The sequence below is a fragment of the Ruditapes philippinarum genome, unplaced genomic scaffold (assembly GCF_026571515.1).
Source record: "Ruditapes philippinarum isolate M1 unplaced genomic scaffold, ASM2657151v2 ctg14500_1_1_1_1, whole genome shotgun sequence".
Lineage (NCBI taxonomy): Eukaryota > Metazoa > Mollusca > Bivalvia > Venerida > Veneridae > Ruditapes > Ruditapes philippinarum.
In genome coordinates, this window is record NW_026861165.1 from 1 (window position 1) to 22,971 (window position 22,971).

Sequence of the window (22,971 nt, forward strand, 5' to 3'; positions counted from 1 at the left end):
AGGTCATCAAGTAAATCTTCTTTGTCAGACAGTACACACCAAATAACAAAAAGTTCCATTTTTCTCGAAATTATCTTCTACGGGATCTCAACTAGATCAGAAGTCTTCAATTGTATCATCTGTGTCAGGCAGTACACAGATAACAAAAAGTACGTTACTCTCGACATTGTCTACTTCCGTGTCTTCAAGCGGATCGAAGTCCTCAGTTGGACCGTCAGTGTCAGGCAGTACGCATGAGATAACAAAAGATACAGTTTTCTCGACCTTGTTTACTTCGGGGTCATCAACTGGATTTAAGTCCTCAACAGGATCATCAGTGTCAGATAGTAGTCATGCAATTACAAAGAATACACTTTTCTCGTCATTATCTACAGTGTCTTTTATAAGTAACTCAACCAAACATGGGGCAAACAGTGGAGTGAACAAAATTTCAGACCCAACTACTTCTAAGGTCACAGTTGACCCGGTGACCTCTCAGGATACGGTTCTTTAGCACGGAACATTGTCGCCAACACGTCTCAGGTTACGGTTATCCCGACTTTTTTTGCAAATTTAACACAATGCACATCAAACGTTTGTTTAGCTGCAAGTAAAACATTAGAAAGGGTAGACTTTGGATGGATCCGTGCGAAAAATTTTACAAGTTTGCGTGTGGCAATTGATAAGAAAACAAAAATCCAGGATACATAAGGGCGAGCAAAATGTTCCGGAATCATTACAAGCAGAACTAAGACATGATCTTCTTTTGGATATAAAAGGTGTTTTTATCATTACTTAACGCTTTAATTCAAATTATAAAGATGGTAAAAAGTAAATAATATACGAGTGAAAAACTGCAAATGCGTTTCTGTTATAACTGTCGTACATATGTGTACCTCTATAAATATTTAACCTGATAAAAGCTATGCTATATCACAAAATTGAGCCGCGTCACGACATAACCAACATTATAGGTTTGCGACAGCATGGATCCAGACCAGCCTGCGCATCCGCGCAATCTGATCAGGATCCATGCTGTTCGCTATCAGTTTTCTCTACTTGTTATAGAGTATGTAAGCAACAAGCATGGATCCTGAATCAGACTGCACGGATGCGCAGGCTGGTTTGGGAATCCATGCTGGTCCGCAAACCCATAACGTTGGTTTGTCATGGCGCGGCTCAAATGATTCACAATTAAGACCATGCAAACAACAGCTATTATCCTACAAAAATTAAATTATAAGTAAATATTTTATCTTTGAGGGAAAAGCCAAAACAATTACTAGTCATTTTAGTATTGAAATACTTATCAAGGGTAATACACGTAAATGCGTAAGAAATTCATTATTCTTTTTCAACGTAGTTAAAAAAAAAGTTAAATTTCTCCATAATTTAATCTAAAAACTAAGAAAATATTGACTAACTGTATTTTCAGATTTAATTACAGCGCGTCCTTACAGAGATGATGAAAGTTTCTCAGCCAAGCTTTCGAGGCGACTGTATCAGTCATGCCAAGAATCTAATAGCCAAATTGATTTGGAAAGTGATGGTAAATACTTCTTTATTGCATGTTTTAACATTTATTACTTTATTACATGTACTACTTTGTTTACATTTTACTACTGTTATAACAAATAATTTCACATTCAGTGTTACTTTCATCAGGTGATATAGAGGATATTTGTTTGTTTATGTGTAAGATGAAATTTTATTTCATCGAGAGGGCTTTAAAAACAGTATTCTCACGAGTGGCGTAGCCACAAGTAGAGAATACTGTTTTAAAGTTTTTTTTTTTTTTTTTTTCAGGCCCCGAAGGTGACCCCATTTATTGCCTCCGTCGCATGACTATTTTAAGGGTCGGAGGTCCATCCCTTAACAGTCTTACAATAATGTGTTAAAACATGAAAAGTTAAACATAGCATTTGCATAAAGTAATTTTACGGCAAAACTGATTTTTTTTAAAAATTGAATATGTAAAGGAGGTTATAAGTTCAAGATATAGAAAAATTATTACTAAATCTACATTATGCCTTAAACAGAAACATAATTACTTTTTTCTACTATTTATGAGTAATACACAAAACTAATGATACTAATGGGTTAGCTAGGAGGCTTGAAGATAGAATGAATAGACATACGAAAAAAGGATGATTATTTACAAAAGAAAACAAACATATTATACAAACAAAAAACATCAAAGACAAATACTTTGGCGGCCAGGGCACGTTCAAAAATACTACAAACCATGAATTTATTCTTCCATGTATAGGCTCAAACAAAGCTAGGTAAAAAACTGAAAAGACAAAGGTCGCTCCTAACATCAACATACGAAACAGTATTTCGATGATTTTTCACATTATTCATTATCAGATTGAAACAAAAAAATTTGGATAGGTCTCTATTATATTATGATGATTTGATGACATATATTTAAAATAGTATGCCAGTCTTTTTTAAAATTGATCAAATTTTCCACATTGGATAGCTTTTTTTCTTCATTTACCTTTTAAAACATATGAAATATACTTTATAGCACAGCAAAAGATAGCATTGTTTTATTAGTTTTACATTTAAAAAAATATACATTTTGACATATTAAAAGAACTAAATTGTTTACAATATCTAATTGTATTGTTTCCTTTAGTGTAACCTAAAAGCATAGTTTTCTTTATTCAAGTTTGGCATGTTTAGTTTATCTATACAAATTTCGTGTATTAATTTATTGCTGTGAATGCATTCCCAAAAGATATGTTCTATAGTTTCATCATTGAAGATTACAAAGGCATACATAAGGGACTGTTAATATATTTCATTTTGAACAAAAATTATTTGTACCTTAAATCCTATGGATAAGTCTTACTTTGGAAACCATTGTAAATAAGTATCTTTTGTCAATTTGAATGGTAAATTATATATATTTTTCCAGTATTCATCATTATTTGGGAGGCATAGTTTTTGTGACCATTTGAACCTGACAAACGGGCTTGCTGAAATTGAGATTAAGCGAATCATACATATATTTTTGAACCTTTTTTGGTCTTTAAGTATCCCTTTAATGTGTATTGGAATTGTTTGGCAATTTTTCTCTCTTAAAAGTTAAGGGGTTGAAGCAGACATTTTGAAAAAAATTTTGTAACTGCTTTTTTAATTCCTAAATATAAAAGATGATTGATATTTATATTGTAGATCTTGCCTAATTCTTCTGGTGTATAAAACTGGCCATTGTCTTGTAAGATATCATAAATAAAACGAATTCCCTTATCATTACCAAGATTTCCCAAAAAATACTTTTATTGCCAATAGTAATGTTCTGATTGTAAAATAAAGGTAAGTTACCAAATGTTCTTCTTTATCAAATTTATGATGCTCAATAAACAATGAAAATGCATTTAAAGTGGTGTTTCCAGAATTCAATTTTTAATAGATTTTGACATTTTCTCGACATAATGCTTTTCCACACGACTAAATTTTTTGTACATCAATACCCTGTTTTAAAATACTTATCCAACAACCAATCACTTTTGAAATAATTCTTCTTATCCATGTAAGCTTTAATGCATTCATAAAAGCATTTATATTTACCATTCTTAAACCCCCTTCCATGTAATCTTTAACTAACACATTTTTATTAATTTTTTGAAGTTCCATTCCAAATAAAAGCATATAATGTATCATTAATTTGTTGTATATATTTATCCGAAGGATTCGGCAACATTATAAATAAATGGTTTAGTTGTGAGATAAGTATTTTTTTTTATTACTGTTATTTTTCCGATGGGAGTCAAAGCTCTTCTATTCCATTGTTTAAATCATTTTTTTCTATATTGGATATTTTTTCTTTAAAGTTAAGATCTACCATTTTTTCAAGATCCACATGGAATGTTATACCAAAGCATTTTGAAACTAGTTTTCGTTCCAATTGAGTTTCCATCTAGTTTTTATGCTATCACTGCTGTACTTTTTAATGCCTATCCAAACAAACCTTTGTCTTCTCAAAAGTTCAACCCTGAGCCCCGAGATCTGAGCAAAAACTGTTAAAAATCAAGAGTGGCATTTAAAGATTTGCTGTTCCATCTAACATTACAGTGGTATCATCAGCAACTGTGACAGTAAATGTTCAGTCTGTTTAATACGTATTCCTTTAATATTTTCTACGGATTTCAACTTAAGGGAAAGAAAAACTTCTGCACACAATATAAATATATAACATGAAAGAGGGGGTCGCCTTGACGACAAGCCCTCGCTGTACATTGATAAATTTGGATAAGAATCCACATTGACAAACGGCTGATGTTGCATTTTTATAAAAGATATTAAACCATTTTTTTAATTGATGCACCAAAAAAATTGAAAAAAAGATAAGGTATTCTGTACAAAATCCCAAGATAGCGAATCGAAATGCTTTTTCAAAGTCAATCAAAAGAAGTAATCCAGGAATATCATTTTCTTCTGTATAATTCATAATATCATAATCAGTCTAACATTTTCTCCGATATATCTTCCTTTTTATAAAACCCGTTTGATCTTGCTAATAAGTTTATTTAAAAATATTTTAATTCTGTTTGCAATGCATCCAGAATCCAATCTTATATATATAGTATTTAACAAAGTTATTGCCTCCAATTCTTAAGAAAAAGTTTAGATTTATTCTCCTTAGGTAAACATGTAATTATTCCTTGTGTTTGAGTAATGGATAACTGGTTGACATTATATGCTTCATTTAGAGCTCTTACAATAAAATGTCCCATTTTTTTTCCAGAATACTTTATAAAAAAATCGGCTCCAAAGCCAGATGAGCCGGGGGCTTTTGTTGTTTGACATGTTTTTTTAAAAACAAATGATGCCTCATGGATAAGTTAATTTCACCTTCTAAGTTTTTAGCTTTCTGTATCTGTTGAGTTCATTTATAATTAATATTATATGTAAAAATCATTAAAATTAATTATTTCATTAGATTCTCTTTTTTTGAACAGAGCTTCATAATATCTTTCAGTTTCTTTTAAAATGTCTTTTCCTGATTTATCAATTAAAAATTCCATTTTCATTTTGTAACTCTATAAAATGTTTTTGAAATGTAATTATATTTTTCTAAATTGCAAAAATATGTAGTAGGTTTTTTCACCTTCAAGGGACAATTTAGCCCTTGAATCTTATAAGATATCCCTGAAGTCGTTCATTATTTATCTGAGATAATTCATCTCTTAGTAGAGGCAGTCTATCAACATTTTGATTCTGGATAAATTGGCTTTCAATAGAACTTAAATTTCATTTAATATTTGACTTTCCTGTTGTTTTTTCTTTGCTTATTTATGTTATGAACTATAAGATATTGACTTTTCCCTCTAATTTCTTAAAATTTTAACGTTTCTAAGAAAGCTGGTCATTTATTGTAAACTGTATTTCATTATCTGGAATCTATTCTTTATATCTGTCAAATATTATAAACCCGGTTAGAGTGCATATTGATCTTTATCTTATCTATCACCTCAAATTTATTTTTTCAAGATAATTTTAAGATCTTTTTAAAAAGAAGAATTATTATGTTCCAAAGACCTTTACCATGTTTAAAGTCATCACAAATTTCAATTTCAGTGTTATGATAGAAGTGATCTGAATTGGAAACTTGCGTCAATACTAATGTTGCTCTACCAAACTGTTGCATAGCTTCAGAGATTTAAAAAAATAATCTAATCTTGTCTGTTGAATTGGCCGTTGTTCGTCGCCAGGTGTTATCGCCGTTTACTTGGAAAGAGTTTTCTAAAAATATCAACCAGACAGTGCTCATGCATATACTTTATCATTGTATTTCCTTGCATTTTATTATTTAACCTTTTATAATTGTAATAGTCAAGTTGCGGATCAATGACCAAGTTATAGTCCCACATATTATACAATATTCATTACTAATTTTTCTTACGTTAATTAAAAAACTTCTTCATAAAATTGCGGTTGATCAGAATTTGGACCATAAATGCTTACAAGTGTTAGGTTTTTTATCATAAATGGTCATATCTAAAATAATGTAGTTTCCATTCTTATCAATAATTGTGTTCTTAATTTTGTATTCAATATTTTTTCCAAATAAAATAGCTACACCTCTGGAATTGGATGTTCCATAGCTAAAGTAACATTCACAGTTCCATTCAGCGTATATAGATTTTTTGCATGTCTAAAGTGAAGTGAGTGTCTTGCAAACAGTAAATATCAGATTTATTTTCTTTTAGAAACGAAATACTTCTTTCCGCTTTTTTATACCATTTAACCTCTACAGTTTAGAGACAATATTTTAAGACCTCCCATAAAACCACGTTAAAAGGGCACCACTGTAAGTTTCAATTATCACAAAAAATGTTTGTAAAATATAGTAGTACATGTAAAATACACATTCGTTTTGATTGCCCTGGCCAGGCATGTACAAGAAAACAAACAACACAAGGACGTAAAAAAAATGTAACATTAGCATTTACAAAACAAATATTCCATCTTTCCTGGAATTCAAAAAATAGGAACCATATAAGGAGATATTAAATGCAAAACAGTTATTTTTTTCATCAAAATGAGACAATATGTATTGCATACTTTGAAAAGTGATAAAACCTACTGAGTGATAATTTTATTGTTTACAGTTGACCACTATATATGCAACTATTTCTCCTTCCGAAGCACCAAAAAACGAAAGACGAAAACGTTTAGGAAGACTATATAAAGCAATTATTCTATAACTAACAAACTGTGCAATACGGGCCAAAACATTAATGACAGCTATCAATATAAACACCAAATGTCACCTCAGAAACGAAAAAAAGTGATTTTTGATGCGGTATATTAAATTCATGTAATACTCAGTAGAATTTATAATCTTAATATATCTTTGATACATTCACTATTTTAATATTAATTCTGACACAGTAGCTCAGTATCAAATATTACTTTAACCAATGACAAAAAAAAAAAAACACACAAAAGAACACACAAAAGAACACTCAAAAAGGAAAACAACAACAACAACAACAAACGAACAAAAATATGCAAAGTTCTTACAAGACTTCCATGTACATAATTACACAACGGGATAACCTGAATTTTATTTCTGCCATTCAAAGTTCATTGTTATTTTTACTATTTTCATTATTTTTTTTTTATTGTTTTTAAAGTTGACGAGATGAAATAAAATTACATCTTACACAACAAACAAACAAATTTTCTTTTTATTTTATGCTTAAAAACAAGTTAAAACGAAATTTCTATAATATCAACGTTAATATTAAAATCTGTTTTCCCCATTGAGAGCCCCATTTAGTCGGACTTTCTCATTAAAAACAAGAAGTCTTGAGCTAAAAAATAAGTCCGACAATCAACGTTAAATGACGGTGATATTATTCATTTTATTAAAAAAAATATGAATGATCGCTTGTTTTAATAATAAAGACAAACAATTCTTGTAGGAGAAAAAGTCCAACCATCCATCCATATTTCTGTTACTTACTGCAAATTTATATTAGACCTGGCTTTGTTAAATGTAAGCGGCAGCCATTTTTTAAAGTTGTGTATTTCACGGGAGGAAAATAATTGTGTTTGAGTCAGAAGGATATCATTTGGATTTGTTAGTCATGCACCTTTTTAAAAGAAAGAAAACTTATTTGCGGATTGTAACAGACAAAAAATAAGTGTTAACAGATGTGAAAACATCCAAAAAAGCAGGTAGGAAAATGGAAAACTTGGAAGCTGGCTCAGGAACCCTGGGTTGTTTTGCTTATTCTTCGAGCTGATAGCTGCCATTGCTTTTCATTTTTTTCATAAAGCATACTGCAGTTATTGCTCGTAGGATACTTAAATATGCCCAAATGTCATCAAGAGCAGTTTTACATGTGGAAGGAATGTATTTTTCAGACTGTAAAAATGAAACAAAAAAATTATTTAGAGACGAAATTTGGTATTTGGAATTTGAATGAAAAGAAGTTAGTTTTCTTCTTTTTATTACTTTTGACATTTAAGTTATTTATTAATTTCAGCTTTGCTTTTTCTTTAAACAGCCTGCCAATGTCAGAATTGTCAGCAAAAATAAAATTGAGGTACCACATGGTGAAAATCTTAAAAAAGTAGTTTCGTCATTAAAAAGTGTGAAATTATATTTTGATAATTTTCACTGTGAAATTATCAAATATAATTTTCACGGATAAATCAGTAATCCACTGAAAAGCATAAAATAAAAGCATCTAAAATGCTCTAAAGCAAATATCTACAAACGTAATGGAATTCATGTTTGTCCTTTCAAAAGAATGACAAACTTATTTGTTTCTGAGGCATAATGTGCCTTGTATATATTTATATTTTGATATTAGCATGATATATCTGTTGCAGAGATTCAAGAACTCCACAACTTTGTAGATTCGCTGGGTATGAAAGATAATGCAGACATACCTAGCACTGTTGAGGAGGTGTTACGTGGTGCTGTGACCATGTTTGAAGTATCACCTTTCTTCAAAATATCAACAACTCCAGCATTTAATGAAAATGGAGACTACGTTACTGCCTTGAAGGTATGTAATAGAATGTTAAATATATTGTGTTACGATGTCAGTTTAAACAAAATATTTCAATCCTGAGGAATTTAACCGTCTGAAATGCTCTGCATTTGACCTTATCGATAATTATATAATTTAAAGTACAGCGATTAGCTATTGATATTAAAAAATTACCATTAAATATAAAGTATTGTAATTCATAAACATAAATCAATTCTGAACATTAACCCATGTTTTTAATACTAACAGCTCCACCGAGGTTCAAAGGACTTAAACATAAAATCAAAAATCTGACATAGAACCAACTGGTAGCTTAAGGCCTTAAGCGTACACGACATGACGTGTCAATGCCGCATCAGAAGAAAGAAAAATGTTAAAAAGGCGGCTTATAAACAGAACTAACCAATCGGGGACTACTGATAAAATGTAAAAAAATATAATAAAAATACCGGTATTCTCAAAATTAAATTGAAAAAAATAAAACATTGTTTAGTGCATTCCCAGTCTATTGAGTAAAAAGGGACTCGTCAGATCTAAATGAGTGAGACTAAAAAAAGGATTGGAGCACCACACTAAATACCGTATTCCGGTATATACCGGACAAGGCGCTTGAATGATAAAATGCTAAAATCTTGTCTTTTTACCCAACGGAATGAACTTTAACAGGTCTAATTCATCTTTTCACACCGAGTTAAGTAAGATAATGAAGGAAAAATGTAAAAATCGGCGAAAAAAAACGATATTTGTCTATTTTTAGCTCACCTGAGCAATGCTCAGGGTGAGCTATTGTGATCGCCCTGTGTCCGTCGTCCGTCGTCGTGCGTCGTGCGTCGTGCGTCGTGCGTCGTGCGTCGTCAACTTTTCACATAAACAACATCTCCTCTGAAACCAATGACTGCACATCAACCAAACTTTGCAGAAATGATCCTTGGGTGGTCCCCTTTCAAAGTTGTTCAAATGGTTCCGGTCTGTTGCATATGTAGGTCACAGGGCCAGAAAAGGATTTCAAAAAACACAAAATTAAAAAATCTTCTTGTCTGAAAGTACATGGGCCAGAGCTTTGATTTTTGGTATATGGTATCATCTATGGGTCCTCTACCAAAGTTGTTCAAATTTTGTCCCTAGTGTCAAAATTGGCCCCGCCCCGGGGGGTCATAGGTTTTTCCTTATATGTCTATAGGTAAATCTAAAAAAATCTTCTTCTCTTCTCTGATTTGGCAAAGGCTACAGATTAGATATTTGGCATGAAACATTGTGTAGTAGACCTCTATCAAGATTGTTCAAATAATGGCCCTAGGGTCAAAATTGGCCCCGCCCTGGGGGGTCATTGATTTTCATTACATACATATAGTGAAAACTTGAAAAATCTTCTGGTCTGAAAGTAAATGGCCTAGAGCTTTGATTTTTGGTATATGGTATCATCTATGGGTCCTCTACCAAAGTTGTTCAAATTTTGTCCCTAGTGTCAAAATTGGCTCCGCCCGGGGGTCATAGGTTTTTCCTTATATGTATATAGTAAAATCTAAAAAATCTTCTTCTCTGATTTGGCAAAGGCTACAGATTAGATATTTGGCATGAAACATTGTGTAGTAGACCTCTATCAAGATTGTTGAAATAATGGCCCTAGGGTCAAAATTGGTCCCGCCCCGGGGGTTCATTGATTTTTATTACATACATATAGTGAAAACTTGAAAAATCTTCTGGTCTGAAAGTAAATGGCCTAGAGCTTTGATATTTGGTCTATGGTATCATCTGAAGGTCCAATACCAAAGTTGTACAATTTTGTCCCTAGTGTCAAAATTGGCCCACCCCGGGGGGTCATAGGTTTCTAAATATGTATATAGTAAAACATAAAAAATCTTCTTCTCTGAATTGGCAAAGGCTACAGGTAAGATATTTGGCATGAAACATTGTGTGGTAGACCTTTACCAAAATTGTTCAAATAATGGCCCTCGGGTCAAAATTGGCCCCGCCCTCGGGGGTCATTGATTTTCATTATATACATATAGTGAAAACTTGAAAAATCTTATGGTCTGAAAGTAAATGGCCTAGAGCTTTGATATTTGGTCTATGGTATCATCTATAGATCCAAAACCAAAGTTGTTCAAATTTTGTTCCTAGAATTAAAATCGGCCCCGCCCTGGGGGTCATTGATTTTCCTTATATGTATATAGTAAAAACTTAAAAAATCTTCTTTTAAAGAACCCAAAGAGCTAGAGCTAAGATATTTAGCATAAAACATCTTCTAATGGGTGTCTACCAAGTTTGTTCAAATAAAAGCCCTGGGGTCAAAATTGGCCCCGCCCCAGGGGGTCATTGATTTTCCCTATATGCATATAGTAAAACTAAAAAAATTTTCTTTGAAAGAACCCAAAGAGCTAGAGCTAAGATATTTAGCATGAAACATGTTCTAATGGATGTCTACCATGTTCGTTCAAATAAGAGCCCTGGGGTCAAAATTGGCCCCGCCCCGGGGGTCATTCATTAGCTCGACTTTTTTTTTAGATATATACATATTATATATATACATACATATATATATATATACATATTATGTATATATATATATATATATACATATTATATATATATATATATATTATATATATATATCTTATATATATATATGTATGTATATATATATATGTAAGGAACCAATATTATGTATGTATATATATATTATATATATATATATATATATATATATATATATATATATATATATATATATATATATATATATATATATATAAATATGTATATATATATATATATATATATATATATATATATATATATATATATATATATATATATATATATATATATATATACACATACATACACACACACACACACATATATATATATATATATATATATATATATATATATATATATATATATATATATATATATATATATATAATATGTATACATATATATTTATATATATATATATATATATATATATATATATATATATATATATATATATATATATATAGACATAAAAAATCTTCTTTTAGAAAACCCAATTAGCTAGACCTTAGATGTTTAGCATGAAACATCTTCTAATGGGTGTCAACCAAGTTTGTTCAAATAAAAGCCCTGGGGTTTAAACTGGCCCCGCTCCGGGGGGCCTATATACAGGTGAGCGACTTTGGGCCATCATGGCCCTCTTGTTTTATCATGATTTCTGCAAGCGTCTAGAGGTACTGCTCCAATCCTGTATTGAGTTAAATCCGATCTAAATTGCCCTCGGTTAGCGCATCTCAAATCCCGCAATTTACACACACATATGTAGCAAAATACGCTGTATTTAACTTTTTACTTGCAGCTGGAACCAACGTCAGAGTATGTTCAGTTAAAGATGTATAGCAATACTGTGATCAAAGGAGGGGTAAATATATATTCTGTTTCAATTACAAGCTTTATATATATAGAGAGATGTTCAAGAGAAGATAGAAACGAAACAAAATTTACGTCTTGGAAGTAATGTGTCATGCATTGCGTTTCAAAATCTACTTCATAATGTATTATCTAGCAACGACTGTTGTCTACCGTGCAATCACGATAATTACCATCACATGATACATGAAGTTCATATACATTTCACCTTAAGAAAAGCCATTTGTAATGGGACGCCAACTTATGAACAGATACTCTTTTTTTCCAGGAATCATACATATATGTAGACAGGTTAACAACACTTCTGCAGTCATACATTACCACAATGGGATCAAGACGCAAACGTCAAAGCATCTGGTAGGTTGTATTATGTGTGATGATATGCAGGCAAACGTGAAACCTATGTGATATCGTATTTAACATTTTAATTACTGAAAATACATGTACATACATTTTGTGTTGCATACGATAAATAAATGACCTAACGTCTCGTTCTCTTTAGCATCATAAATCGACTATATATATTAATTAACTCTTAAAGTTATCAATGGAAATCCTTAGAATTATATTAAAGTTTGCACTAATCATAACCAAAATGGTACACTTTTATGAAATATTTAAAAAATTGAATTACATGGCATATCCATTTAGCGATTTTTATCTTATAAGATCACACTGTGACATGCATTTATTGCGTTATTCGGATTATGTTCTCAGAAAATAATTGAACCGCGTCAAGACAAAACCAACGTAATGCGTTTGCAACCAGCATGGATCCAGACCAGCCTGCGCATCCGCGCAGTCTGATCAGAATCCATGCTGTTCGCTTACAAACCCTATAACAAGAAGATAAACTGATAGCGAACAGCATGGATCCTGATCAGACTGCGCGGATGCGCAGACTTGTCTGGATCCATGCTAGTCGCAAACCCACTTTGTTGGTTTTGTCATGACGAGGCTCATATCTTCTATAACTTATCATTTTAAACTTCAGGAGAAAAATCTTCCAACACAGCAATAGACTACGAAGATTTATTCGAAAAGGTTCTTCGGATGTATTATATTGAGTCGAATATCTCCACGGTAAATTATTTAAAAAGTAATTATAACTGATGAATACAACACGTGACTCATATTATCACTAGCGGCTATAATTGTTTTGCTTTGCAATATAAAATCCGACCAGTTTTCACATTCGTGCAGTTTGAAAAGACTCTATGCTGATGGCTTTTCTATTTTGGCTAATATTAAAACCTCGTAGTACATAAATGGACAGTTTCAAAGCAGGATAAGTCCATATACAAATAAAATGGTGGCATGGTTAAATATATTTCCAATCTGTTGATTTAGGCAACACATATTTTACCTTCGTTTTTATCTAGCTTAAGGAATGTCGGTGGTTCTATTCAGGTGCCCGTTTGTGCCTTGGTCTTTCTACACCAGTAAAGCTGGAACGTCGCCATATGACCTAGTATTAAAAAGAAGAAAAGAACTGAATTTTTATTCTTTGATTCAGATTTTAGAAAATACAAAAACAACAATAGATCTGCAGTACACAACATTTCAATATACTTACACTAACCTTAAGACAGAATACCCTTCCTTCATGTGGGACGCTGCAATTGGAGCACTACGAGATGATATTTCTGTTCAAATAATAAACGCGGACTACTTTCACGCCTTGGACACACTTTGGAAAGATTTAAATAAAGATGACGTTAAACTGTTTGTATTCTTGAGCGTACTAGCTAAACGGGTGTTGACATATGCAAGACAACCTTTTAGGGATGTGCCTAATAACGTCGGGGACGGCGGTAACCAGACTTATACAGAAATAGACTGTGTTGAATTGTCACTAAACATTGCGCGTGAAGAGATCCACGCACTTTATATAGGCCAATATACTCAAAAAGTTCTAGCAAATCGGTTGAAACTTACTGATATAAAGAATAAAATTAATGGTGCTTTTCAAAAGCTTTTATCCTCATCTACATGGGTTAAACAGGGTTTAAACATAGCCGGCTCGACAATGGCGAAAAATATGAAAATGAATTTTTCACCTTTGAAAACAAGCGTCAGACAGACGTCTAATATCACCGGGGAGAAACAATCGTTCCTGTCTCTGGCGTTAGAGTTACATAAACAGAAATATGTGTCCGAGATGAGTAGGCTAGGGAAGAAAGTATCAGAGATATCAATGGACTGGACAAGTACACAAGTTTACTTTGATGCACATTTAAATGCAATAGGTAATGTAGTTTAGAATATCGTTTAGTTAAAAATGTAATCGCTTGATACAGTATTAAATGCTGTAAGTTCATATTATCTTGCAATTAATTATGTATGTTTGTGCCCACTTAAATGTAACTAGTTTTCAACTTAATTGCATGATGTTCACTAAATTCAATTAATTAATAATTTAATGCCATCTCAAATGCAATTTCCTGGTAATTGTGACGCTTGATGCAGTATTAAATGCAGTATTAAATACCTTGATATTGTGATGCAAAGCGCAATAATCATGACGCTTTTATGATGCCTTTTTGTTGCCAGCATTTTACAATAGTTGATATCTTATGTTAATATTTTGCGTTAACTTTGTTTGTTAGCGGCAATGTTAAATAATAAATTATTATAAATCAGAACATGCTTAGATCAATGCCACTGTACAGTACGCAACTCAAAATGTCTGCGTGTCAGTACTTTTATGGATTCGATGTAGACTTAAAAGAAACAGTCTCAGATTTTATTAATTGCGTATAATGCTTGCAGAAATTTTCGATGCGACAACATTGTGTCACAAATTTCTGCAAGTATATAGGGAAAATTACCAGAGCTACATCGGAAAAATATATACCATTTGGATCGGCAAATATTTGCTTTGAGCATGGTATATGTTTATAATTAAAATATTGTAAGGTATAACAAAAAAATTAGGAACTACCTTTCAAGACATTGGCGCGGCAATTAGCGGTAACCGAATGACAACGTAAACCAATGTCACGTGACCAACTACCCTTGTGTCATGGTACATTAAATGGTCAAACTTTTGGAGCGTGATAGAATCCATTAACAAACATATTAAAACAAAACAAATGAAGGTTTACAAATGAAAGTTTTCAAACCCTTTGCAAAAATATATAATTATTTATATGGTTATATGTAATTTAGGTCTTCCAACGGGGTTAGCAATTTATTTGAACGAGGAGAATCAACCATTTGAAGTATATAGTTATATAGGAATGCTAATGGCACAGAAATTCGTCAGAGTTTTAACAGGTAAAACAACAGTTCTTAAAACAACAGTTCTTGTAGATTATAGAAAATGATTATCACATCTGAAAATGCATGTATCCCAACTTATTTATGGTAAAGTTTTTAGCAATCAAAAAAAAGCGATTTACCACTGTTTTTTTAACAAGCATTAGATGTAACATTATTTCTCTCATGATTCGATATTAAGTAACTCAACGCATGTTCCTTTATTAAAAAAAAACAATAGTTTATTCTTTTCCATACGGACTGGAGGAAGAATAATCCAAGACGGAGATATATGTGCGTTATAAACAAGACTCAAGCCCGCGCACCTGAAGACAACACGTTCCATTTCCTGAGCAAAGCTTGCGGGGGTTTAAAATAGGTTCATACAAATAACTGAAGTATGATTATTCAGTTCCTTTTTAACCTTTTTTGAATAAATTATATGCCAACAATTATGCATCATAATTAGAGTTAGGTCCATAAATCTTTAATGGTATTGTCTCTTTCACAGGATCTTTAACTGGCGGGGTTCCACCACAATGGTGGGGAACCGATAACACACTCGCTTTTACTGATGTCCCTCAATGTTTTGGCCAGCAACTTTCCAAATTCCAGGTTTGATATTTCTATATGCTAAGAAATTTGATTTTTAAAAAAAAATATTTTAAGAACGGTTTTTGTTTGTAAGAACACAATTATATTTTAAAACGTGCTAAAATTATTTCTGATGTCTTTTTTTCTTGGTGATAAATTGAATCCTTGAAGTGTTTAATGTTTCTTAACATTGATACATGAATAATACAATTACTAGGGTACTCGAGTGTTCTCTGAGTTTTTGCATTGTATTCGGTGTTATATGTGGCGGCCGTAAAAGCTCGCCCCTCATTATCAGAACATCATCGGAATATTTAGCGCTTTTTGAAACATAAATATTTCGTAAATACAGTGCTTACACAACTCATGCTAGGTGTTTGAACATTTCACATGCAATGTGTTTACAGGTTTTTTGTCAGTTTTTTTTTTAAATCAAAGGACTGCAAGCTCTGTGGTATTTTCTGATATTTGCAATCTAAATCGTACTGTATATCTGTATGTATTTTCCTAAATAATTTTATTTTTATGTACAATAATTCATCTTGCAGGGCACCAGAGTTTGATACATACGGAATTTTGCATAACTTGAGGTGCATCAAAAAATCATTCATGCTCATTTTTTATGAAAGCCACACTTTATCCTTGCATTTCGTGGCTACTTCCTTAACAAATACACTTAAAAAACAACTTAAAAAAAGTTGCCTCGACTGGGATTTGAACCCCGGACCTCTCACACACTAAACAAGTGTGTGACCCCTGCACCACGGAGAAATTATACGAATAAGACTTAAATAAAATCAAGTTATTCTAAATTAAGAATTTCCACTGCATTTCGGGTTTGTAATCCTTATTAATTTCAAGGTATTAAAAATTGTTCTTAAAAATTGATGTAAATAATTTAGCGAAAATTTTCTCGCCCTGTGAAGAATCTATATATTCCACTACTCGACAGTCAGATTTATTTGTGTTGTATTCGGTAATCGACATCGCTAAAAAAATATTTTCATTGATTAAAATCATATTCATCCGCGTAATTAATGATTGTGCATTTATTTGCAATTCTATAAGCCAACGCTACTTTTAAACTTTGAATGCGTTGTAATTTGTTAGATACTTGTAACATAATAAAATATGTCTTTCTTTTAAATCGCTAGTTTTAAGCTGTTTTGAGAACTACTTGTTGTTAGGTTTGTCGTGAAACCGCTGTGTCACAGAGTGAATGCCAGCTTTGTATTCCCTGATCTTCGATCAGAAAATACAAAAAAGGAAATTGTCCCCATCGATGTTGAAACACCATTGATGCTACATGTCAATGAAATACCGGTATTACACGACAGAAAAGCTAACCCATAATTGTAATATGTAAATACTTAATACTATAATTACCTATTTAATGATTAAAACAAAACTTGAATAGAATACTTATATTCATTAACTATTAATAAAAAAATCGTATTTTATACTTTGTCTTTGGTGGTTGTATTGCCTTTCTGTTTGTTATTATTTCTGACATATTGTGACGTTTCAGAACATGTATTACGACATTGGAAACATCATGATTGCGAATAGTGCTTTTGAAGTCATTAAACAGGTATATAATGAAAGTATCTTCATAGAAATATTGAATTATGTGTACTTTTATTACAAAAACCAGACTGTAATCGAAATTTATAGACCTTATTTTGTTAAAAGGCACATATGCCTCAGAAATACATATTTATTAAAAAATTGTTTAGGAAATGTCAAACATGCGCTTAAGAATGTTTTAATGGATTTAGGGTATATTAGATAATTAGCAGCTGAGGAAAGTAGCTCTGACTGTGCAGTAATGTGTAATAAAGGTAGCAAAATGTAATCAAAGCAGTAATTTGACTTTCATGCAAAATATTAGTTAACTAGCTATAAATATACCAATTGCCAAGAAAGCAGAAAGGGGCAAAAACAGTTCAGCTATATGGCAAAGGAGTATTTTTGTAAACCTTTCTTCCAAAAATAAAAAAAAGGTTTTCATAAACAGAGTTAATGGGCCTTTGAAAGGGCGAATATCGTTATCATCTTTTTAATATGAACTAACATTTGATTTGCGTTTAGTCAGAAGGCAAACCCTGTATATACATGTAAATCTTGATTAAGTAAGTATTGCACAATGACATCATGTACATGATACATGTGAAAAAAAACTCTGGTCTACTTAGATTTCTCATATAAATGTTTCAGAGTTTTAATTTAAGCAAGTGATTGTTTTTTGTATTCAATGTTGTATTTCTATTTTTGACTTTGATTAAGTTTTGATCTTTAGAATTTAATATTTCATGTTGTCATTAAATGAACCCCTATATGTGAACAAATCGTTTATATTTCACCACAGGTTTATCAAACTTACAGCACCAGTTTAAATAGGGATATCCCTGGAACAAACATCAAAGAAAACGTGCTGTTTGTTATCAATACTGCTCAGGTAAAGGCTATATGTGTTGGCAAAGCATTTTAATATTCATCTTAGTGCAATAACAGGTTAAATAAGCTGACATAATATTTTCCATAGCTTATTCCAATGATATATTATTAGTAATAAAGAATATGTCAGATTTTATAGTCAAAAGCACGCAGTCTTTTTTAAACGGCACGTCAAAAGTCTTAAATGTATACAGATACTATATTTTTTATTAGTGCGTAATGCACTGTGGATCGAACACAGTGCGTTTGACCAGATATTATATTTTGCGTTACAGAGCTTAGCTTCATATTCGATTATATTGTTTTCAGCTATTTTGTCGACTAAAAGACGGGACGCATACTTTTCGATTGATAAAAGAAAGGTATTTACAAATTTAATTTTTTATAGCACATCCATACTAAAATCTTGAATCAATTAAAAAAAATGGAAAATATTCTTCAGGATACTTAACTTTCGAGTCCCTCATAAAACGGTCATATATTATCTGTTAATTTGGGTTTTTATTTATGGCGGAGACCAAATAGACGGAGGTTATAAAGAAATTTTCTTATCTCGAACTCAATCCTGAAGGTATTTGTTTAGTCAGAAACCGGCAAAGAATTTGCATTGACCAATGACAATCTTGAGATCCAACATATTTCAGAAAAAAGTTTCATATCTCGAGGACAAATCTCGATTGTAATGAAGATTAATCAAAATATGTTTTTTTATTTATTTCGTCATATTTCCTTAGACACAATTACTGTTTTGCTTTAAAAATGTACGCAGATAGAAAACAAAAAATCTCTCACATTTTGATGGTATAAACTATCGTATGTTTAAATCATTTCAGAATAAACAACGTCATGACGAACAATGTAGACTTTCAGCAGATGTTTTCATGTCCGGATGTTTCGTCGATGGTCTCCAACAACACGTGCTCGTTATTCTCGTGAATGACATCAATAACAACCAAGGAATTAGTTTTTATATTTATTCATTTTATATATAGCAGAAATAAAAACAATATAAACAAACAGTTTTGTCGTAATTATATAGAGAAAGGTTACACTATTTCCCGTTTTGTCATGTACCTGTATATTAATCTACATGTATATAAATCGAAAATAATTTAGGTAAATCATTAAATTTTATTTCATTTTGTTATAAACGCGCTAAAATCTAAAAAAAGGGTAAAAGAAGAGCTATTTTCAAAATAGCAAAACAGCGAATTAAAAATTGATGAAGGGTTTAAAATGTAAAATATAATAAGGAATTCCAACGGAATATTTCTATAACGGAATTTACCGAAGTTAATTAATAACAACAGATATTATAAGCTTTCGACAGAAAAAATGAAGTGAAGATGAAGACAACGAAACTACAAAATGTATCATTAAACAAAATGAATGAGGACTCTTCTTGAAACAGTTACGTCGTTTTTAAAATCACTTCTCAGTATAACATATCATTCAGAACACTCTGTATATATTATATTCGTACTTGACATAAATGCAGGAGGTATATATACTAGTACTGACATGTAAAAAACAATTCTAATACAAAAAGTGTAAAAACGTTTAGTAAATAAAAGATTCAAATTGTAAAAATCCAACATAAATCCAGAATTTCTGCTAAATAACAAACAGAAGCTAGTGCTAGATATTCCTTTGCAAAGAAAACTATAAGTAGCAAACCAGATAGTTTCAGACACATGCATGTTTTTGTAATTTTCTATTGACATTAAACTTAGATCTATTTTTACCATGCTAAATTTCTAAAAACTAGAAATGTGTCCATAGGACACGGATGCCCCCACACGCCACTGTTCTGTCAATCTTATGACTCTAGGTCAAATATTTTTTGGACCACATGTGCCACAAGTTGAAAACTAAAAATCAACAAAGGGCCATAATTCTGTTAAATTTGGTCGCAGCAAAAATTCCTTCCTTTACTACCATCTACACATTAAGGTTGTTTGTCCCTGGAAGTTTAAGCAAAATCTGCCATCTGGTTTAAGAGGAGTTGCGTTCACAAAATTTCTACATAGTATATAGTGAAAAAATCAACAAAAGCCATAATTCTGTTAAATTTGGTCGCAGCATAAATTCCTTCCTTTAATTCCATCTACACATTAAGGTTGTTCATCCCTGCAAGTTTAAGCAAATCTGCCATCCGGTTTAAGAGGAGTTGCGTTCACAAAATTCTACATAGTATATAGTGAATATCAACAATGGCCATAATTCTGTAAATTGGTCGCAGCATAAATTCCTTCCTTTAATTCCATCTACACATTAAGATTGTTCATCCCTGAAAGTTTAAGCAAAATCTGCCATCCGGTTTAAGAGGAGTTGCGTTCACAAAATTTCTACATAGTATATAGTGAAAAAATCAACAAAGGGCCATAATTCTGTTAAATTTGATCGCAGCAAAAATTCCTTTCTTTACTGCCATCTACACATTAAGGTTGTTCATCCCTGAAAGTTTAAGCAAAATCTGTCATCCGGTTTAAGAGGAGTTGCGTTCACAAGATTTCGGGACGTACGGACGGACGGACGGACAAGTGCAACGCTATATGCTCCCACTTTGTGGGGGCATAAAAAGAAAACAAAAAAAACCCCAAAACAACAAGTCATGCAAAGTTCTTCAGGTCAACGTAGTAAGACTACTCGGACATGCATGCCGGCTTGGGTCTGTACTTGTTGTAAAGGCTAGAAGTCAAAGATATGGTTGTTTTAGAGGCTATTTCGTTGTGGTGTCTGCTGGGAATAATCAGCACAGTCGGCATTGAACCCTAAGACGCTGGTAGTACTACTCTCACTGACGAATGCAGGGCCGATTGACACATGGACTAATCCATATTGTTACCACACCCGTTGATGATGAAAGTTAGTGATCTTTGTCGATTATCAATAACTTGCATACAATTTACAGCATACATGATGTGATGTCTCTGTGATGGCAAAACATTCACAATATCAATTACGTCTAAAGAGATTCTTGTACAATTATTATGCACTCATGATACATGCATACAACAGTTAGCATACATGACGTGTTAAAAGTTAAAATACTTCTTACATAAAAGCTTAATTATCACAGGCTAGTTATATGAGATTCATTCACATTTTGATTTAAATAAATAAGTTATCAAGCCTTGTACGGTTGCTATGCAACTGTCTCTTGATCCTGAAAATAATAAAAAAAAGACAAAATTATGAAAAGAAATAATTGATTGTCTAAAAAAATAGTTCTTCTGAATTTAGACGCTTAAATAATCGAAATTTTAATATCGGCGGCAATACCTCATTCTAGAGACAATTTTACAGAACCATTCAACATAATAAGGCCTCCGATCTTTTACAGATTTTGTTACTTGATCCGATCCTTAATTCATATAAATGAAGTTCAAACGTTTTGTTTGTTTGTTTGTTTCATTTTACGCCTTTTCCCAACAGTATTTCAGTCATATAGGCGGGTAGTTTCCTAACCATCGTTCCTGGAGAGTTACACCAGTACTAGACTACCTTCCTCCGTGCTAAACTACCAAAGCATCTCCCGGGGATCGAACCCACGCCAGAGAGGTAAGTGGATCAGAAGTCATCGACTCTAACCCCTCGACCACGGAGGCGGTTAAGTTCAAACGTAGAACCCCTTCGCTTGGTTATGAAATATATAAAAGTTGGTATCGATGTCATAACATCTTTTGGCGTCATTATTAGAAAAAAAAACAAGCAATGCATTAAAGAATTGTCTATTTTTAACAAGAATTATAAGGACATATGACACGTCTGTTTATTTACTTGGGTCATCTTAAAACATTTACGGTACTAAACAAAACAATAATCAATCTAGCATGGCATGGTGAAGCATCGGCATGTTCCGCCACCGATATTTCGCCACTTTCCGTACACAAACAAAATCACGTAAAATCATCTGGATCAACAGTTTTAATAAACCACAAAACAGAACAATTATCTAATATTTCCTTTAATTATTGGTCGACTCATTTTCTTTTATGATTGCTTTTATAATGGACTGACTTACTGTAGTTCCAGCAATGTTGCTGTATTCCGATGTTGACATATTTTGATATGTAAATTCTGTATGTTGACTTCTATCCTCAGGATTAACTGTAAACCCTGGCACGTGTTTCACTAATTGCCGATGTTGAACGAGGGCGGGACCCCAGTCACGTGATGGCAATAATAATAACTTTGTGGTCTGAAAATTAAGCAGATGTTCTTAAATTCATAAGTTATTAAGTTGTATTCAAGACCAAATTTATTTCATGCACACTTATTTCACCATAAAATCCAGCTGACTGAGTTAAATTTCATTAAATGAGTGAATGAATTAATCAAGATTAACTTGCAAAATGAATAAGGACATTGCGTAAGTAAGTCTCTTTTTAAATCAAAAAGACATATTTAATGTACACTAAGGATTATTTCACAGCATAAAACAGTTTAAATTTGGTAAAACCAGGGGTGAATTCATTACACCAATCAAAACATACCTGTAAAAATGATTGTCCTTTTTTATGTGTGAAAATTTTATACAACATCACTATTGGAACAGCGACTATTGCACAGAATGATATCAACCAACCCAAATCCTCCGACCACTGGGGGTACTTATAGTCGTTGTATATCACCGGTTCATACTCTATCCAAGAGTATAGTAAAATGAACTGAAAACAAACAAAAAAACGTAAGTTTATAGATCATGATGAATATTATGTTTTATCCATAATAGTCAAAG

At 32.0% G+C, this 22,971-nt stretch overlaps 3 protein-coding genes across 3 annotated transcripts; 2 read left to right on the plus strand and 1 right to left on the minus strand.

Annotated features, from left to right (window-relative positions):
* Window positions 1-128: 128 nt before the first annotated feature.
* On the plus strand, window positions 129-12,276 carry LOC132714739 (uncharacterized; the record flags this gene model as incomplete). The annotated part of the gene is made up of 5 exons (XM_060697657.1): window positions 129-386; window positions 1,415-1,528; window positions 8,341-8,519; window positions 11,845-11,907; window positions 12,184-12,276. Coding segments are annotated over 5 exons (707 nt in total), but the record flags the coding sequence as incomplete, so codon positions are not given.
* A 632-nt stretch (window positions 12,277-12,908) lies between these two features.
* LOC132714738 (uncharacterized) lies at window positions 12,909-19,246 on the plus strand. Its single transcript, XM_060697656.1, has 8 exons — window positions 12,909-12,998; window positions 13,432-14,164; window positions 15,087-15,194; window positions 15,688-15,791; window positions 17,299-17,361; window positions 18,139-18,228; window positions 18,537-18,589; window positions 19,061-19,246. The coding sequence occupies exons 1-8, from the start codon at window positions 12,969-12,971 to the stop codon at window positions 19,161-19,163; spliced, it is 1,284 nt and encodes a 427-aa protein (XP_060553639.1). The 5' UTR covers window positions 12,909-12,968; the 3' UTR covers window positions 19,164-19,246.
* A 1,219-nt stretch (window positions 19,247-20,465) lies between these two features.
* LOC132714740 (sodium- and chloride-dependent glycine transporter 2-like) lies at window positions 20,466-22,900 on the minus strand (the record flags this gene model as incomplete). Its single annotated transcript, XM_060697658.1, is given in 3 exon segments — window positions 20,466-21,396; window positions 22,255-22,431; window positions 22,727-22,900. Coding segments are annotated over 3 exon segments (372 nt in total), but the record flags the coding sequence as incomplete, so codon positions are not given.
* Window positions 22,901-22,971: the final 71 nt, after the last annotated feature.

Excerpts from the sequence above, each read along its gene's own strand:
- LOC132714738 (XM_060697656.1), top strand. The coding sequence starts at position 12,969 with ATGTATTATATTGAGTCGAATATCTCCACG. Across the intron at positions 14,165-15,086 it reads TGCACATTTAAATGCAATAG|GTCTTCCAACGGGGTTAGCA; the intron begins GTAATGTAGTTT and ends TATGTAATTTAG. Across the intron at positions 15,792-17,298 it reads AGCAACTTTCCAAATTCCAG|AACATGTATTACGACATTGG; the intron begins GTTTGATATTTC and ends GTGACGTTTCAG.